Genomic DNA, 21,127 nt, shown 5'->3' on the forward strand with positions numbered 1-21,127 from the left:
TTAAGCTGAAGTAAACATTTTTTTCAGAATTTCCAGACCAAGGACCTGGGCAAATTGAAGTATTTTCCAGGCATCAAGGCATCAAGTTCACACAGTTAAAATCAGGAATTGTCATCTCACAATGTAATGCCCTAGACATTCTTGAGGAGACAGGTATGGCAGGCTGTAGAACCACCTAAATTCCTATATATGGATGCGGATATCAAACTTCTACCATGTTAGGAGAGCCTCTTAGTGATCCAGAGAATATAAGCGGCTGGTTGGTAAGTGGAACTATCTCACAGTAACTTGAATTGACACTGCCTTTCTTGTAAGTGTTGTATATGAAACCTCCTTCTGATAGTCATTGAGATGTGGTTATTCATATTCTTTGATACATAAATTCAGCCCCAGGCAAAGGATTGGTTTTTGAGGATTGAGGTAATAAGCAGATTGTTGGATACACAGATGTCGATTGGGCAAGATCACCTTATGATAGGCATTCCATGCCTAGGTATTGTGTTATGATAGGAGGTAAGTTAGTGTCCGAGATGAGAAAGAAACAGAACGTGGTTGCTCGATCTAAGTGCAAAAGCATAATCTCAAGCAATGGCTATAGTAATTTGTGAACTAGTCTGGCTCAAACAATGGGTCAGAAAATTAAATTCCAGAGAAATCACTCAGATGGAACTTGTGTGATAATCAAGCGGCCCTTAATATTGTGTCAAATCCAGTGTTTCATGAGGACTAAGCACATTGAGATTGACTCTCTCACTTGATCAGAGAAAAGATACTTCCAGTATCTTACAAAATTTGTGAAGTCAAATGATCAACTTGCAGATTTTTTTCACTAAGTTTCTGACTTGTGTTGGTTACATCTGTAACAAGTGCGGTACATATAACTTATATGCACCAGCTTGTTTTTTCTTTTGGGGGGGGGGGGGGGGGGGTGCGGGGTAGAGTTTCCATATGGAAAAAGATTATTATAGTGTCTCATGTGGAAAAGGAGTATACATATTGTGTAGAATCTAAATATAAATAGGGCTTAGTGTAACAATGTGTAGATACACATCCTAGTAATATTTTCCTGTGCTTTCTCACAAGTAGGAATGTCCATACTTGCCTTAGCATCTTCGAGCAAAAGGCTCCTATCAAGCTAGGAGGAAGTTCAGGAAGTTTCTTAGTGTTCATGGTGTGGACAGGAAAGAAACCTGTGCTCCTTTGGCTAAAGCTATGGAGAGTTGGAAAAATGGGTTCAGGTGACCAAATGCTAGTCATGGCACCATTACAATGTGAATACTATCTCGGCTTTTTGTTTTTTGTGTCTCTGTGGATTCAACTTTTTGCTTTATGTTTGTCTGAAGTACATGGTAAGGGATAAATACTACTACATAGATGCCAGAAAGAGGGCAAGCTTCCAGCTAACTGGTTGCTTGTTATTAAGTTCATTTTATGAGGTATTCTGGTCATATTTGTGTATTGTTTGCTCAATTGCTTGTATGGTAATTGTTTGCTTAAAAGCTTGGCGTTGCACTTTTACTGACAATATCTTTGCCAAAATGTCAATAGACCACGTTGGGCATTTTGGAATGTGAAGTGTTCTTGCTAGCTGCTATAAAAGGGACATAAGACCATAATTTATATGGCCAAGACACAAATACCTTTTCTTTTACAAAAAATTCTGTACTTTGAATATGGTACCACAATAAAATTTAACCCCGAACAGGTAAATTTGTAAATATGGGCTTATAATATTCTCGTCTAAGTACCGCTCTTAAAGCAGTTTGGACTGTATTTGTCATGCTTGTCCATTTATTTTCTTGCATGTTTCTTCAAGTTGTATATCGTTAACTTTGTGCAGGGTCTTGGAGGATGGCCTTTGTTCGGTTATGGAGGCAGAGGCTTTTGTGCTGGTTCCAGTGGAAGTTTTGCTTGAAGTTCTGTCATAAGATCTTACTGTTGAGCGATGATTTTGGTATCACTTGAATTTGCTAATTTTCTTGCAATTTTTACTCTGTATCAGTCGGCTCAACCTTATAACCATAGTGTTGTCCATATTTTCAATCTTACCCAAGTAACCCATTTTGTGTATATTTTGCAAAAAATAGATTTCTTACTTAAACTTACAATGACGATGAGATTCCGGGGATCGAGTTACACAACCTCCAGTATCATTTTCTTTGTTTTTTAGAATAATTTCCAATCCACCCCCCCACTCTTATATGATATTTGTGCCTCAAAACTCCATTGCCATTATTTATTTTTGAAGAGTGGATTGAACAAAGGTTGAGGAAACAGGAATACCTATTTGGAATTGACAAATTCAAAATCGATGGTTGAAATTGTGGTTTGAAAATATGATTATTCATGCTTAGAAATTGAGTGGTAGTAATATTTGTGTTGACCTTCACGGATTTAAACATTGACCTTCACGGATTTAAACACTGTTGGGTATTTTTTAAGTGAGAGATCAAAACTCCATTATTGAGGTTTTGGAAGTTTGAAAACTTACAAATGAGTTGTGATTTTTTAAAATTTTTTACAAATTGATAATGGAGGTTCATTGGGAGTATTATTTTTGAAGTTTTGGTTAAATTTTGAACTTATTCGGTGACGATTTTCACCTATTTTGTGTATAAACTTTTCTTATATATTTTTATACACTTTTATACAAGGTTGATATATTGTATGTATAATAAGTGTGACACTATTTATGACCATTGTTGCAAGATTCAGCTATGCAGGTGTAAACAAAAAAAGTAGGAAAAATTACATAAATAACCAACATAAGTTTTTAAACTTCTAAAAATTCTCGCACTTCTAAAAAATTATTTAAATCCCAATATTTCATACTTTTTGGTAAAGTTGAGATACAAGTTAAAATCTACAACTAAGAAGTCGATTCTTTATCAAAATAACCCACTTCTCCTCTCTGTACGCCGCAATTTCTGATGCGATTTTTATCCAATTTCTTCATCTAATTCAAAATTTTGAAGTAAGGTAATTTCTCTCCCTAAAATCAACTTCAATTTCTTCTAAAAAAAGAATTTTGCGTCTGCTTTTACAAAGTAAAATTTTAGAGTTTTGGTTGAACAATTTCTTCGATTATTCATTTTTTAGGCTTTATTGTTTGAATTACCATTATGAATAGAGATTTGGGACCCTCTTTTTAGTCTTGGATTTTCTCAATTAGAAAGTATTAAAGAATCTCAAGAAGTTGTAAACTTCGTTCCCGAAAGTTTTGACTAAGAATTTGTTGGCTTTGATGAAAATAGATCAAAGAATAGAAACTATCCTCAAACTATGAAGAAGTTGTGGCAAAAGCATGCTAAGAAAGAAGAAGAAAAAAGAAAGTGGTTCTAAGAAAAAGGGATCTAACAGTCCTGCAAGTACAGCTCCCGCCAAGAGAAGAAGACTTGCCGAAGCAATTTTCAGAGATGATCTTTCTAAGGTAATTGCATGTTTAGATCTGTTGAATGTTATGCCGAGATACATATTTTGGCTTGTACGCTACGTTTAGAAATTCATTGTTTATCTTATTTTTCATTAAAAAAGAGTGCAAAGCAACTTGTTTCTGTCAATTTTGATCATGTGCTGCAGTACAGATGTTGGGTTTTTTATTCTGCTCTTATATTGTATTACATCTGCTCTTATATTGTATTACATACATACTAACAAAAGATGTATCGTCATATATTACATATATTTATTTTTCCTTTAAACATTGTTAAAGTAGATTTCCATTAGTATATGCATTATTGATTGTGTGATGCATTAAAGTGTATAACATGAGGTTGTTACTTTAACTGCACAAGTTAGAAGAATTGTTAAAGATCATGCAAAAAGAAATTTGTTTTTGTCAAATTTGATGATTTGCTGCGAGGAAAGAACTTTGAGATGTTTTTAGCTGAATGTAATTTGTTTTATATACATAATAACAAAACATGTATCATTCTATATTAATATGTATCTTTTTCATTTATTGCTCTTTCAATTTCCTGCATTTTTTCTTTAATCATATTACATACGAAAATAATTTAATTTGTATCTAAGTAATAATCATTACAGTTGCCTGCTATAACATATATTCCATTTGATTACAATTTGAACATCATCTGGATGTCATCATGTACTATTTGAGGTAGAAGTACAAGAACAAGAATTTTTCAATTAACAGATACACTACCACAGATTTGCTTTTTCAAAGTATACATCGATAAGGCTTATGTGAATTACTATAATGCTGATGTTGGTAAGGAACTTGCAACTCAAGAATGGTGGAACATTTAAAGATATAATTATGTTTCGATATATGAGTATATAGGTATTTAATTAAATTGGTGATTGCTATGCAGGGATTAGGGTGTATTTGTAGTTGTCTATGCCGAGTATTTGAGTAAGGGATTAGACATTCTGTCTTCTGGTATTGATGCTCAATACCATCGTCTGAGATATCTAGTCTTTTGTGCAAGTACGGATTTGAAAAAGTATAGAATGGCTACTTTAGTGAGAATGACATCCACCAAGGCCAAGTAGCAAGTTCGGACCAAAACAAACAGATCGTGTTTTGCATATTCAGTAGTTGTTTATTTGTTTGCTAGTTGGATATTAAAATCATTGATGATGTTATAAACTTTGATGATGTTTTGATGATGTTAGTAATATTTAGATAAACATACATTATGTTTCTTTAATGATTAAAAACTTCTACTTTGTCATCCATTTTAACGCAATGCTGAAGCATTTAAAGATATAATTATGTTTCGATATACGTTTTTCTTACACTTTATAAAGACACTGTATTAGATACATATTTTACAATATTTTAAAATTGTATGTATCTAGAATAATAAAACATATAATACAGTATAATGATAGAAAGCAACACAACATTGCATTATTATGTATCTATCACCGTTTTTTATTCCTACTACATGTTTTCTCTAAAGTGCATAACAAATTATAGCAGAACTTTATAGATCTAACTCTTAAAACTATTAACGTATTAGATTTTACAAGTGATACAAATTATTTAAACTTTAAAAATTTATATGAGATACATACTACTTAATTGTATTTATCTAGTATAAGAAACATATTTTACTATATAATGATAATAAGCAACACAACATTGCATTATTATGTATCTGTAACAGTTTCTTGTTAATCCGAATACATGTTTGTCTCTGACCTGCATAACAAAAAGTATAAGAACTTATAATACAAAATCTTAATAATATTGACAAATTATATTTTACGTTAGATATAAATTTTATAAACTTGTATCTATAACTTTATGAGAGATACATCCTATAAAAATGTTTCTCTTTTCAATTATTTACAATGGCAGAACCACTAATATACAATTTAATAACATTATCAGTTCAATGTATCTTAATTTCTATATGATGTATCACAATAATGAGCTCATGAAAACATATATAACTAATAGAGATGAAAACAACAATTTATTTCGGTAACTGTTTTTCTTAAAATTCATAAAAAAACAACAATATCATCAATTAAAATGTCGAATCAAAGAGTTAAAAAATCCAGCAACAAGCTGAGAAATTATTCAACATTATTCATCAGTCAACTACGTTGTCACTCCTCTTTTGAAAAGAAGTTACAATTACGCTTGTTGTGACCTTCATAATCATATTTCCCGCAACAATTATTGCTCGATGTCTTTGTTTCACTTGATTTCTTGTGCCTGTTTTTCTTTAGTCCAAACACAATCCTCCGAACGGCATCGTAGGATATAACTGAATCAATGAAAATAAAACTTCAATCTATTTTTCTTCAGTTACTGTCAAAAAATAGATTACTAGATACATTAATTGCACAAATATGTATAACATATATCTAAAACAAAACTTTTATGTCTGTTTCGTATGTTGTTATAGATAAAATTAAAACAAAATGAGATACATAATTAATCAAAAGTATATAAACTAAGATACAAGATGAGCAAAATTCATCATTAGCATTAAAAATGTATTTCAACCTTAATAAAATAAGGACAAAAAAATTACTGTAAAACAATAATAAACCAAACATTAGATACAAAATTGAATTAACGTAGATATAATTAACAACAACTGATAAATAAAAAACATATCATACCTTTTCGTGTACGATTTTTGGCAGAGAAATTGTAACAAGCCTCAATTTTTTTCAGGTTTCGTCGATTTTCAATTCTTCGGCAATTGTCGAAATTAGTTTTTCGTAAGTTACATGTTGGCTGATCACGATTCCATCACTCTTATAGCCTACATAGTTGATTTCATTAACCCAAACACCAGAATGACGTAACAGCACTGAAATATTCATTTCGAATACACAAACAAAATTAACAAATAAAAAAAATGATCCATTGATTATTTTGAAGAAGCCGTATGAATTTTTTGAAACTTCAAAACAAATTATGAAAAAGTTTTGATTTTGAATGGTGGAATAACAAATTAATTACCACAAATCATGGGATTTTATTTTAATTTTATCATAATTAGTAGCTTAATTGCTTTTTTAATGCTACATTATCTGTTACATCCCTTAAAAAGTGCTACTTAGTTTAATTGAAATATATCTAAGTTAATAAACATGTATCATTAAGGGTCAAAAGTTGAAATTTTATGAGATTTTGGAAATAGTTGAAATTTTTAGTAAATACTATAAACATGTCGTTATATATTTAATTTTTACAAAAAAGTATAGCTATACAATGTGTTTTGTTGGGCTTTATATGCTATAGAGCAAATTCTTTATTTTTTTTGTTTTGTAGGTTTTTACTGTTGAATTATGCCTCAATCCCAAATACTCATTATTCGTAGGAAAAATTACAAAAACTAGCATCCTTAAGACCATAATTACAATAAATAACAATACTTTTTCAAAATTACAACTTATAGCAAAAGTAGCAATATTTTACCACTTTTTAGAAAGGAGCGTATGTTTCTCCCATCAGTTTATCTTTTTCCCTTTTTCACGTAATATTCACTTCTCTCTCTTCAATTAACCACATCTTCTATTTTTTTTGATTTATGCTTTTATCTCTCAATTTGTTGATAAACATTATGCTTCATAGTATTTGCATCTCATCTTTTCATATAATTTATATTTTTTTTTATTTTTTCGCATTGCTTTCTTCTTCGTTTGTTTTGTTTTGATGTTTTGTGAACTTTTTGGTGTTTTTCCAGTCAAGGGATGCCGTTTTAGGTTATGGGTGGGGTGGTGGCTTCGATTGGATTGCTGGTTTCGACGTTTTTCAATGAATTTTTTATGGAAAATCTATCCGGCGAATTTCACCGTGATGTTGACCGGCACGATAGTAATGTTATTTTAATTGCGAGTATTAGATGGAACCGATCACAGGGATTGATTTTTAGTCGGTGGTTCGCTGGTTCGCTAGTTTTACAGATCCGGTGAGGGATAGGCTCTCTCTTCTTTGCTCTTCTCCTTTAACCCCTCAATATTTTTTGAGCTTTCAATCATCAATGGAGTTTTGGGGTGTTGAAGTGAAAGTAGGATAATCTCTAAGAAGTCAACTGGTAAGAAGATCGGTCCAGTAACGCCTTTTGCCAAGCAAAATGGTAAACCTATAGCAGCCAATGGTAACAACAAATTTCAGTAGCCGAAATTCGGCAACAAATCTAAGTACAAGAACTTTAGTGGCTAAAGAATTCAAAGTGTAAGCAAGGAAGGAAGTAGAATGCCTGAAAGACATATCATACAGTGAAGTGTGAAGCCTTTTTGAAGAACAAAGAGTTATTATTTTTAATTTTTATTTTAAAGGGGGACATAGATGGTTGGTGTCTTTATGCTTTTAAGTTATTTTTAGTTGTAGTTCAAATTTTGGACGAGTTTTTTTGTTACCAGAAATTTTTGTCAAAAAAAAAACCTAGTGAGGGACGGGCTTGGCCATCCTTTTTATGGGTTTTTTGGTGATGTGGTAGCGGCGGATAAGTATATTCTGATGGAATTTTTATAAAATATAATTTTTATAATATAAATATGTATTTGTATTTGATAATGACAAAATTTATATTTGTATTTGTATTAGTATTTGGTACTGATAAGATTTGTATTTGTTACAGTGTAGATATGTATTTGTATTTGGTATTAGTATTGGTATTTGTTATGATATAGATATGTATTTTTTTTATTTGTAATCTTATATTTTATGGACAATATGTTCATATATGTATTTTTGTCTTTATAATGTGGAGATATGTATCTGTTAAATTTAAGATATGTATTTGTATTTTAGGAATTATATAAGATGTATTTGTTACAGTATAGATATATATATTTGTATTTGCAGGGATTGTGATTTGTATATGATAACATATGTTGAGTTTCTTACTTTTGGTGAATGTGTTCCAAATGTTGACTTTGATTCAGATCTTCTTCGCACGAGATATGCTTCAATATTGTGACATTATGGTTCGAGGAAAGAAGAAGAGAAGACACAAAGTGATGATGAAGCACCAATGAGGCCTCGTATGAAAATTGGGATAACAAAAGATACTAAAGTGCATGATATTTGACATTTATTTTGAATTTATTGTATTTGACAACAATTAACTTTATGTGGACTAATATTTAGTTGAATATTTCTTAGGTTTCGTATGTTACTTTAATGTTGAAAGTCAAAATTTTAATGTTTATTTGATGTGATATTTAGATTTTTGATGTTTAAACTATAAAATAGTATTTTTCCTGGTTAGCTTAAGTTACTGTTATGCATATATCGGTATGTGGTTTCCAGTTTTGGATATATTTTTGAGTAATTAATATGTATATTTCAGTTACTATATGTATTTTTCATATATGCATTTGTATTTTTCATTTTATGCATATGTATTTTGAGTAATGCATAAGTATTTTGAGTAATACATTTGTTTTTTTTTTTTTAGATATGCATATGTATTTATGCATAATGAATATGTATATATTATTAACACATATGTATTTATGCATAATGTATATGCATATATGAATATTGCATATAGTTTTTTACAAGTCTTAATATATATTTTATGCTATGGATATATATTTATATATATATATATATATATATATATATATATTTGTCTGAATATATATTTTTTCAGCTATGCATATGTATATGTATTTGTCCAGTTTAATACATATATTTTTTTACCAGATATACATATGTATTTAAGCATATATGCATATGTATTTATGAGTTATCCATAGATTTTTTTCAATTATGCGTATATATCTATGAATAATGTATATTTATGTATGATTATTGTATATATATTTTTTTAAAAAACACATATGTATTTAAAGTTTTGATTACGTAATTGATATGTCTTTATATGTATTTTTTTTATTTATTACATAAAGGTATGTTAACTTATTCTTATTTTTTATAGATGGACATAGGTACTTAATAGATTCTCATATGTATTTTTTCATATTAAAAATTTGGTAAGTGTAGCTTTCAGTTTCTTAGGTATAAATCAATGATGTTATATATCTTGTACAATATATTCAAAATGAATTAAGTTAAGCAAGTTCAGTAAAAAAATTTGCAGCAATTTAACTATAATTATTAGTGAAAAAATGAAGCAATTTTTTTTTGACATAATGCTACATTATGAACAGATCAACATTTAAACTATAAGTGCAACATTTAAGCTATAACAATATTATTGTACATTTCTCCATAGACACCACATACATGCATAATGTGGTACATCATTGTACACACCACCAACAACTTTTATGATGCTTGCATTACGATCAGAAACTACACATATATGTTATCTTTCACTGTATGCTTCCTTCAGATTCTCAAAGAACCAAGTCCAAGATGGATCATTTTCAAAATCAAGTACACCACATGTCAAAGGAACTATATGTCTTGTCTATTGAAAAAATACATATAAGAATACATGGTTTTTACACATAAAATACTGCATATGTATATTATAAATACATACAGCTGAAAACATATGAAACTGTCAGTGAACACATAAACGTATTGCATATGCATGTTATAAATACATACATCTGGAAACATATGAAACTGTCAGTGAACACATAAACGTACTGCATATGTATATTATAAATATATATAGCTGGAAACATATGTAATCTTCATAATGTTATTCATATGTCCATGAGTGTTTAATGAGAACAAGTATGCTTTCCATTGTCAATATCCAGAACACTACAAAACAGTAAATATAAATTCAATTATCAAATATACTACGTACAATGAATCATTTGTATATACACAACTGAAAAATAAATTTCAACGAAATAAATCCTTTAGTCGAATAATATTTATCATCGACTAAAATTCAAAATTAACGTATAATAATTGTTATTTAGTTTTATAAATACATAATGACAAGGATAACTTTGAATTTGAAAAAAAAAATCGTTGAGAAAATTTTTCAAAATATGATCTCAAAATTTGAACTTCATGACTGTTACGCAAACTTGTTATTAATTTTTCAAAAATTTTTGAAATTATATTTTATGAAATTCACAAACAAAACTAAGTTTGTTTATCAATACCTGTAATTGTAGCATTGTATTTTAATTTTTTCTTCACAAATTTCAGACACTGATTAATAATATTGGAAGCACTCTATTATTTTTAATTTGCTTTGAGTTGCTGTTTATGAAAAATATTTTTTTAATTTGAATTATATTGATGTAAATTAATGGTTGAGGTAAAAATAAAAGAGTCATATAAGGTAAAAGAATCTGTTTAATTAAATGTGGCATAAATTAAGGAACATTTTCATTCCTTATTTAACTCTAAGTAATTAAAGTTAAATAAGAAATGGATACCTATTTGTACATGTATTTATATAGCAACCTTTTATTAAAATATAGAATACATATTGTGTTGTAAAGCAAGAAAGAATAAAGAAGAAGAGTAGAGCGAATAGAGAGAGTAATTATTATTTCTTCTCTTGAGGGATGAGAGATTATAAGATTGTGAATACAATTAACAAAGCCCCTCTATTTATAAGAAAAATTTACTCCTAGTCTGAGTAAAAGACAGATGCTTCAAATCCTAATAGATATCAAAGTAGATCTTGATAGATCTTGATAGACATTCACTATAATGTAAATACATTCATAACACTCTCCCTTGAATATCTAATTGGTAGATAATGTGTCTCGTTAAAACCTTACTAGAAAAAATCTAGTAGGAAAAAAATCTAGTAAAGGAAAAAGAGTACACATCTCTAATAATACACATTTAGGCTGCCTCATTAAAAACATTACAAGGAAAATCCAGTGGGACAAAACCTCGTAAGAGAAAAAGAGTACAACGCGTATTAACTCCCCCTAATGAGAACATCCTTGAACTTTTGCATCCCGATTTTGTGCAGCATCTTCTTGAAAGTTGTAATTGGAGAAGATTAGGTGAATAAATCAGTCACATTATCAGTTGACCGAATTTGTTGCACGTTAATATCATCATTCTTTTGTAGCTCATGTATGTAGAAAAGCTTTGGCAAAATGTTCTTCGTTCTATCTCCATTTATGAATCCTCCCTTAAGATGTGCTATGTATGCTAAATTATCTCTGTATAAAATTATGGGTAGATTGTCATATTTCACACCATATTTTTCTCGAATGAGATGTATCATGGATCTCAACCATACACATTCTAGGCTTGCTTCATGAATAGCTATTATATCAGCATGATTCAATGAAGTGACTATGATAGAGTGCTTTGTATATCTCCAAGATATGGCAGTACCACCACATATGAAAACATAGCCTATTTGAGACCGAGCTTTATGTGGGTCAGATAAGTACCCAACATCAGCATGACCAATAAGATCGGAAATGCAATCTTTAGAATAAAACAAGCTCATGTGTTTTATCCCATTTTGATGTCTCATAGTAGGGAGAAATATACCTTGCTAACAAATTGACTGAAAAGGCTATAGGTCTTGTAGTATTTGCAAAGTACATGAGTGGATTAATTGCACTAAGATATGGTACTTCATAATCAATCCAATTCGATATTTTGAATTTCAGCAAATAATATATTGCTTTGAAAACTCACCAAGAGTTCCAATGATGTTCAAGCAATAAGCTTATACAATATGAGGATTATAAATAAGTTTCCCAAAAACTTTTATATGCCTCAAGTAGTTTGAATCCTTAAAAATTTTCACATAAGTTTTGTCAAGTGACAATATTCAACATTTCATGAGTGACATCTTCAAGTGCCTGGAATGCAAATCAAATAAGTTTTACGCTTACTAAAATGCATCCTTTGATGTCACTTGATAAATATTTCTACTTCAGCATGCTTAAATAAACAGAGAATTCAGATCCTCGTAATCTTTCACAATATTGCGCCAATATTGTGTCAAAAATATTGATGATATATCATTTTGTATGGTTCACAATGTGACATAACATTTTAAGATCTCATCACTTCATTATTTTCAGGTACATGAACCTCTCATAAGGTTTCATGAAGTGGTATGTCGTAGGCTCTTCAAGAGCTCATTGCCTTCTTATTATGATTATTTGCTCCTTATTTTTCAAAGACTTTTTTATCTGGAACCGATCAATCTACCACACTTCACGCATGCATAGACTTTGTCCTTTAGGAAAACAAAATAAGAGCACTTGCGTTTAATATGAGATGCTTTCAGCATTTGACTTAATTTATCTTTTGGATGAGGATATGGTGATAATTCCTAACATATTTCATAGCTCTTATAATCTCCCTCTTATGTTAGGAAAACTAACATACATCCTCTACTTCTTTGAGGAATCCATCATTGTGCATTATGGTATATTCATTAATCGTATACCGCACATCAAAATTATTAGATGGAATAATTGATTCCCGACCTTGAACCAATTGAGAGGGAAGAAATAATCATAATTTATTGGTCTAATGCATACAAATGCTATTGCAATATACCATATTTCAGATCAATACATTAAATTTTGTTCTCATTAACAATGGTTTAGATATTTATCGAAGACATTCAATGCTAAACCATCATCATCAAGATGAATTATCTTGATTACACAATCTGAAAATTATGCTCAATTTATATTGAATAAGTAACTTTATGAATGTCAAACGTAGGTTGACCATGAATGTACATGTGATCATCTTATTGATGCATCTTTTCAACATATCACATGATAGATGAATGAGCCTTTATTCACCTTTTATAATTTTCAGATTTGAAGGGATCCAATCCCAATATTAGTTGGTCCAACCAACTTGTCATGAGAACAAACGACATAAACAATTCTTGAAGAATCTTCTAGTTCTTCAATACATGCACATCTTCGAGATATCACCATCGGTCATTTCAATTTATGAGCTTTTATTCTGGTAAACTTCAAGTTTACCATGACATGTACTTTTTCTTTAGTAAATTTTAGATTTACTATTACATGAATAAATTTCAGATTTACTACTTCAGAAGTAGATTTTCAAATTACTCAACTTCTTTCGGAGGTGAGTTGTGATCAAGTGCACGTTTGCATTAATAAGTTTCCATTCCCTAAGAATGGAATATAATCGTGCCTTAAGTCTATCAAATTGTGATAGCATATAACCTCTTTCAAGATTTTGCTACTTCAGAAGCAAATCGAGGCATACATATAATGTAGAGAATTTTTCTCTAGCATATCTTATAATCATATAAGCGTGTGAAAATATCATCACTTTTGATGATCATTATCATATTGTCCCTCCACACGTATATTCGTGCATTTAATCACTTGTCTTCTTTCAGACATATTATGCACTGCTACTAAATACACCTCAAGAATGAAGTAAGTTGTCATTTCAGACTTATCATATGTTGCTACCACATTCACTTCATGGAATGGATCATATTTAATGGGTTGAATTTTATGACTTTTCACTAAACACCCATTATTTTGCCTTAGCCATCACAATATCATCAATATGGTGTATTGAGATTCAAACTCAACATCTTATCCATATAAAGGCGTCTTAGGCATGAATCGATGGGACTTGAACCCAACATATTATCATCCTTTTTGATAATATTATTTTTGAGGAATAAATTTAAAATATAAATGGTTCCAAATCAATTATTTTTCCTCAAATTCAATAATAATTATATTAATAGTAGCAAAAGAAAGATAGCATAAAGAATTACTAACCTTGAAATCCTTCAGATTTATAATCTCACCTTGTTTGATAGAGTCTCGTGCCGATAACGTGTTATAAACTAATAAAGAATAAAGAAGAAGAGTAGAGAGAATAGAGAGAGTAATTGTTATTTCTTCTCTTGAGGGATGAGAGATCATAAGATTGTGAATACAATGAACAAAACCCTCTATTTATAGGGAAAATTTACTCCTAGTCTGAGTAAAAGACAGATGCTTCAAATCCTAATAGATATCAAAGTAGATCTTGATAGATCTTGATAGACATTCACTATAATGTAAATACATTTATAACATATTGCTATTTTTCGTAATTTTAAAACTGTTGCTATAAAAGTTATAATTAAGGCTCTACATTTGCTATTTCTAAAATTTTCCCTTATTCTTATCACTTATATAAGGTAAAGTAACGTCAATGTACTCTCCGGGCAATTAGTTTAAGGGGAAGTTACACTTTGACTGTATACGTACTGCATGAGTATGTATATTATATGTATAGATAGATATGTATAATATATGTATATTTATATAAATTTTCACTATTTATGGACGTGCAAAATTTTCATTCCTTTTTTGCCCATAGGTTTTTACGGTTGTTTTTGGCTCAGTCCCACTTCAAGTTCGCATGTTCATATCAATTATGTTAGGGGAAGTTACATTAATGGACTTTTGGTCATGTAGTTTATCAATATGGTCACGATATACATTATTGATACACTTTGGTTGCACATGTGTGTATGTATGTATAATATATATATATGTACATCAAATGTATACGTTTATATAATTTATGTATATTTAGTATAAGTTATACACTATGTCTATATTGTAAACTAGATGTTCGAATGTATTTGATCGTCATTTTAAATTATATAAATCTTCATTATCCACATCGTTCAGATTGACCCATTTCAATTCAATATTTTAGGTTATTTAAACTAGGTGGCTACATTTTTAATTGATAACTTGAATATTATACAAAAAATTGTAGTACCTGAATATGGAAAATATTATTACTAGTAATGTTGTTGTTCTATAACATACTTATTTAGACATTTGCAGGCATTCTTTGTGGGTTTGCGTTGTTTCTTGACATTGGATTCGTGCGAGATTATCAATCTTTTTTTGAGGGACAAACCTATTTAATTTAATTTATTGAGAATCTAAGCATGAAAATCATTTTGTTCGAATATTATATAGTTGATAAATTTCGCATAAAAAATTGCACCTCAATGCAAAAGAAAATTTTGTGATCAATTACAATCCTGCGAACTCAAAAGTCAACTTGGCTGAAATTAATTATATAATTATTATTGTCGTTCCAAAAAAAATTGATATCAATGTGAGAAACTGGGTGATAGATTTTGATGATACTATATATATATATATAAGCAAAAATAATTTTGTGTCATATACTCAAATTAAGGAAGGAGAAGAAATTGTTTATCTTTGGTGGTTCACGGAAAATTCCAACTTATTGGGAAAGGAAAAGTCTTCTCAGACGCACATAGGATCAAACTCTGACATTGAGTGATGAATTGTAGGCTGCTAATCCCAAATAAATTTGATTTTTGTGAGGTTATTAGAAAAAGTTTGAGGTGAAGGTTTCTTTTGAAGATGATGAAATCATATTGATAAAAAGTAATATTTTTGTGAGGAAGATATTTTATAGACATGATTTATTTGTTCGGAAGATATTAGGGAAAATGCATCTACCTTCTGCTTATATGATTGAGTCTATTTCTTTGTGGCATGCTAAACTAAGATATGATAACATCTAGGATATAAAAAATATGCAGTGGCTCGTATCTGACCTAGATCCATTTAATTTTAAGTGTCAAATATGTGATGAAGTTAAAATTACTAAAACATTATATTTTTTAGTAAATAGAGAAACTTAATTTTGTCTTTGTTCTACACTAGTTTGGGTGATTTAAAACAGACTATGATTAGAAGTAGTAAAATATATTACGATGATTCTTTCATATTACTAAGTTGTGTGTACTTTGAAATAAAAATGATTCCTTTAATGTCTTTATTTCTTGAAAAACTTGATTGAAAATTAATTTACTAGAAAAAGAAAGAGAATTAGATCTGATAGTGGTGAACAACATTTATGTTTAGATACTTTTTGTAAAAAGGAAGGAATCATTCATAAAGTAACTCTGTCTTGTTCATCTAAGTCTAACGAGTAGCTGAAAGGAGAAATAGAACACTAAAAAAAAATGAGAATTCCATGTTAATTAGTTCTATTGCACTTAATAATTTATGCAATGTAGCTATCTTATTTGAATATCACTTACAAAATATCCCTCACTTGATCAATCATTGGCCTCAAGTGTTTTCTTCTCTCCCTTTGACAGAACTCTTATGGCCATAAGTCAGGTCCATCAAAGTCTAAATTGCAATTTTTCGGATTTTGTAAAATCTATATTTTTTTAACAAAACCTTTAAACACATGTTCAAACTAAAATACGAACAATCAAATAAAGTTATAACTCTGTATTCTCAATTTTGAACTTCCATAATAAGTTCAACCTAATTTAAGTTCAACCCAACTTATGGACTTCAACGAAATGAAGTTCAAACTATTTTTTGAAAAATAGCAAAATAAAATATTTAGAAAAAGATGAAGATTGAAAGATTCAAGTTCACAAATTCAAGGTGTGTCCTTAAGAAAATTATTTTCCTCAAGTACCCAAGTTTATGGAATATATTCTCCCGGGATAAAATGAATCACTTCGATAGAATAGCGGTACCTCAAAATCTGTTGAACTATGAACACACTCAACGATTCGTAAATCATACTTGAGTTTTCAAGAAAAGGAGCATTTTTCCTTCAAAGTTTTGTGTATATACTTGAGAAACATTCACATATTTATAGCCAAAAGGTTGTGCTTCAGAAAAGAAGCAATGGTTCTTGAAAAGATACAATATTTTGGATCGTCGGGCCACTTACGGATCCACTTGTGTCTACAGATAGGCCACATGCGGCCGCAGATTGCTATTGGTCAAAAACAAAACACTACCCTTGACCTGCAACCACAGATCAACACCTGTGTGTGCAGGTTACCTTTTTCCATCTTCAACCAGTTCCTCGAAGGGTCACATCCCTTCGAGGTGTGTTGTAACATGCACTCACACTTCCCATATGCATATGCAGAAGGAGAATATTTTTATATCAAATTTTTGGATTCAACAATCATTAACTGTCAAGTTTCAAATGAATTTTGTTCAAAAATATATTCTCTCAGATTTTCCAAATCAAAATTCAAAGTTGAGCGAGCGACGATGATGACAATATACTTATCTTCTTCTTGACTCACTATCCACATAAAGAAGTGCTCTTATACTTAAGTACAATGATTTTCCTTTATCTTACCATTATCAATGTGGGAGAACATTCTTTTTATAAAGTGACCATACATTTTACTTTTTCTCCATTTTCTTTTCTCTATTTTTCATTCACATTTTTACTAGAACATAAACAAACATAATCACATGTGCTTTCTTTAATAATAATGCCTACACAGTAGGTTCCATCTCTAGGAATAACACCATTGACCTTGACTCTACACCCGATTCTCTTACTAAACTTGGAGATCTTAGCTTTCCCCCCTTGGCACATGTGAAAGTTGCAAACTTATATTTTCTATTTTTTTTAATCATTTTTATCATAGCACAAGATCCCTTTAACTTTATGTATATCTTATAGTACTCAATGTTAGAATTATTTATTTTATGTGGACTTAACATTAACTTTTTGTTATGTTAAAGTAAAACGGGCTAATGTTATTAATTAGTGGACAAGACACAGGTCGTGTATTCATGCGAATTTCTTATGAGCCTGTATCTATTTCATGTTATTGGTGTGGTCTGGCAATAGTATAGGCCTGTAGCAGACCTATGAGCCCATAATGAGGGGTGCACTAGGTTAAGGCTAGATCCCGTCTCCTGGCTTTAACATAAGATGTACTCTCATAAGCTGCCAGCCATCATAAGCAAAAGAGAGGAAGACTTAGTCTAGTTCGTCTTCGATTACGTGTTGCAATGACGGACAAAGGTGGACACTTTTCTCTTATATATTCCATTACTTTTATAGGTGTTCTTAGTTTATGTGAATCTATGGTGTGTTTCTCTATACATTTTAACACTTGGTATTAGAGATTTCACATAGATCTTGAATCCTATTACTCAGTTTATGAGGAAAATAATTGAAAATAATGATCGTGATGCACTCCATCTTAAACTTAAATCTGAAATGACTTTTTTTTTCTTTTGGCTTCTGACTTCATTTCGATTGCTGAACACTATTTTATTTCATATTAAAAAAAATTATTATCTTCATTGACAAAGTTTTTTGTTGCTTTATACTTTGTCAAAAGTGTTTAAATATGTTTTAAAGTGTATTGACAGTATTTTCAAATTAAAATTGTTTTAAAGATTGGACATGTGACTAAATCTGGTTAATTAGCTGGTCCTCGCGTCTTGGAACACATAGTTGATGTTGTTCTTTATATGAAAGTTGGTATCTTCTAAATTTCAGGTTTGAGTAGTATCTTCTCCTACTTTGCTGTTATTTGTACTTTGCAGTATACACATATTATTTTAAATAACTTTGGTTCATCTTTAAAAGATAAAAAGGGTTTTGATATGGCTTTTGACACTGAAGTTGAAATCATTATGGTCATGCTAAAGATGCTGTATTGTGAAGTGCATGTTTCTTTTTAGTGATGAAGTGTAACACTTTTTGTCTGTACTTGGTTAATTTATTCAGAACACATGAACATTTGGGCATATGGGCATATCCCGTATCATTTTTATGGCTTATTTCACTAATCTTCATACTCTTTTTACCTATTAGATATAATAATTTAATTGTGTTTGTTCATATTTTCTTTTGTTTACATACTATAATCTAATATGTTGGAGTCTAGTTCTTGCAAGACCTCACTAGGCGTTCTCAGTTGAACAATTTTCTCAATGCATTTGTCCTTTCTTTAGGAGGTTCTTACTCTTTGTTTTGATTATGCCATATCGGTTTCTCATCAACAGTCAGTTCACACATTAAAATTCTTTTATAAGTTTTTCAATATCTTGAAAGATCAAATAATTCTTGGTTTTATGTTGGTTTTCTCAAGGTTCATGACATAGCAAGTTGGCGTAAAATTTGTTATATGAAAGTTTTCATTATTTACATGAGAAGTAGCAAGTAGACAAAGACTAGTTTTCAATTTGCAAGATATTTGAGAATAAATAAAATCATAAGATAATCACGAATAACTTCTATTACTATACCTAAAAAATTATTGTGCTTATACTTATTGTGCTGTATGAGATAAGTAATGGCATGTTGAATACCTGAGATTGAATTTGTTTTGTAAATTTGGGTAAATAGTGTACACCAAAGTGACCTATTTGCTTTGCTTTATGAGACTCGTTTAATCCATTTCGAGGATATCACTAAGTTAGAACATACAATGGTCTGCCCAAAGGAGATTTATTATGTGTTTTAAATTAGTATTCTGATAAGCCCCATTATGTGAAAATATTTTAATTTTAGTAAATTTATCTGCCCAAAGGGAATAGATTTCTAATATTGAAAATATTTTCTTGCCCTACCCAAAAGGGGCTACTTGTTGATGCTGCGGGACTCATCATTGTGATAAGATTATTATTCTTATGCCTTGTAATTTTGATAAATTTATTCATGTTATGTTGTGAAAATTTAACATTTATTTGACCAATAACAATGCTGAAGTTTTGGTTCTGTTGGGCTCTAATTTTAAGCGATGGAAAGAAGGTCTTGAATATGCTTTGGGTATGGCTGACATAGATCAAGCCTTGTGTGAGGATGAACCTCCAGCTCTCACTGATTTTAGTATAGCTGCTGAAAAAGAATTTTATGCTAAGTGGGAGAGATCTAATAGGCTATGCGTCCTTGCCTTTAGGAGGTCGATTCCTGAGAACCTCAAAGGTGGCTTGCCTGAAACTACTAATGCCAAAAAGTTTCTTGCCAAGTGGAAGAAAGGTATCTTGTTTTCAATAAGGCCGAGATTGAAGATCTAATGAATAAACTTGCAGGGATGAGTTATGAATTTTCTGGGGGTGTTAGAGATTACATACTTAAGATGGTCCATATTCAGCACAAACAGAAAACACTTGAAATGACTCTTCATAGTACTTACATTGTTCACTCTACTCTTAACTCTTTGCCTACTGAGTTTAGCCAAATGAAAACTGCCTATAATACTCAGAATGAATCTTGGTCAATCAATGATCTTATCTCCAAATGTGTTGTTGATGAGGGAAAAATTAAAAAGAAGAAGGCTGAGGTTTCCATGTTAGCTTCTCATGATTCCAAGCAAGCTCTAGCAAGGGACCTCGAAAGTTTGAAAGATCTAACAATCATATGATTAAGAAGGGTCAGGACAATAAAAGGCATAGTAAAGATCAGACTGATTATCCTGGGACCAATAAAATGGTTTTTAAGAAAAATAATAATTGCTTCTTTTGTAAGAAACCTAGTCACAAGTGGAGAGATCTAATGAAATTTTATTCTTCGATAAAAAGAAGGATTCAAAAGAAGGGAATCATCTGGGTCTTGTTTGTTTTAAGTTTCACTTTGTGGATGTCCCTATTAATTCTTAGTGGTTTGATAGTGGAGCTACTACTCATGTTGTCATTTCTTTGTAGGGGTTCAAAAAACAAAAGGAAGCCAAAGGAAACAGAGCCAAGAATTCGAGTCGCCACAGATATCTAAGTAGAAGTAGAGTTCATAGAAACTGTAGTTTTGGACTTAAAAACTGGCTATAAGCTTGTTCTTGAAAACACTCTTTATGTACTATGTTTTAGTCAAAATTTGATTTCTATTCCAGTTTTAGACAAATTTGGGGTTTTAATTTTCTTAATGAAAAAATTAATTTGTTTTTGAACTCCCGAGTTGTTGGTCATGGAATCCTAT

General features: G+C 30.3%; 2 protein-coding genes across 16 annotated transcripts in view; both read left to right on the forward strand.

The window, feature by feature from the left end:
• LOC107845274 (mechanosensitive ion channel protein 1, mitochondrial) overlaps positions 1-4,697 on the forward strand; it is a 31,060-nt gene extending 26,363 nt beyond the window's left edge. For 12 of the 15 annotated variants that reach the window (XM_047398034.1, XM_047398037.1, XM_047398045.1 and 9 more), the window contains one exon: positions 1,841-2,141. The gene's annotated coding sequence lies outside the window, so the exon portion shown is untranslated. Of the gene's footprint in view, positions 1-27; positions 264-1,840; positions 2,142-3,254; positions 3,431-4,334 lie in introns of those variants that run through there. The other 3 variants (XR_007045758.1, XR_007045759.1, XR_007045757.1) reach the window with 2 other exon arrangements.
• A 15,289-nt stretch (positions 4,698-19,986) lies between these two features.
• LOC107844218 lies at positions 19,987-20,579 on the forward strand. Its single transcript, XM_016688685.1, has 2 exons — positions 19,987-20,194; positions 20,248-20,579. Exons 1-2 carry the CDS (start codon positions 19,987-19,989, stop codon positions 20,577-20,579), a joined length of 540 nt encoding a protein of 179 aa, XP_016544171.1.
• Positions 20,580-21,127: the final 548 nt, after the last annotated feature.

This window comes from Capsicum annuum, chromosome 10 (assembly GCF_002878395.1).
Source record: "Capsicum annuum cultivar UCD-10X-F1 chromosome 10, UCD10Xv1.1, whole genome shotgun sequence".
Classification (NCBI taxonomy): Eukaryota; Viridiplantae; Streptophyta; class Magnoliopsida; order Solanales; family Solanaceae; genus Capsicum; species Capsicum annuum.

Bases quoted from the DNA above. Each gene is read 5' to 3' on its own strand.
- LOC107844218 (XM_016688685.1), top strand. From the start codon at position 19,987: ATGGCTGACATAGATCAAGCCTTGTGTGAGGATGAACCTCCAGCTCTC. The intron at 20,195-20,247 runs GTATCTTGTTTT...ATAAACTTGCAG, and splicing joins TCTTGCCAAGTGGAAGAAAG to GGATGAGTTATGAATTTTCT.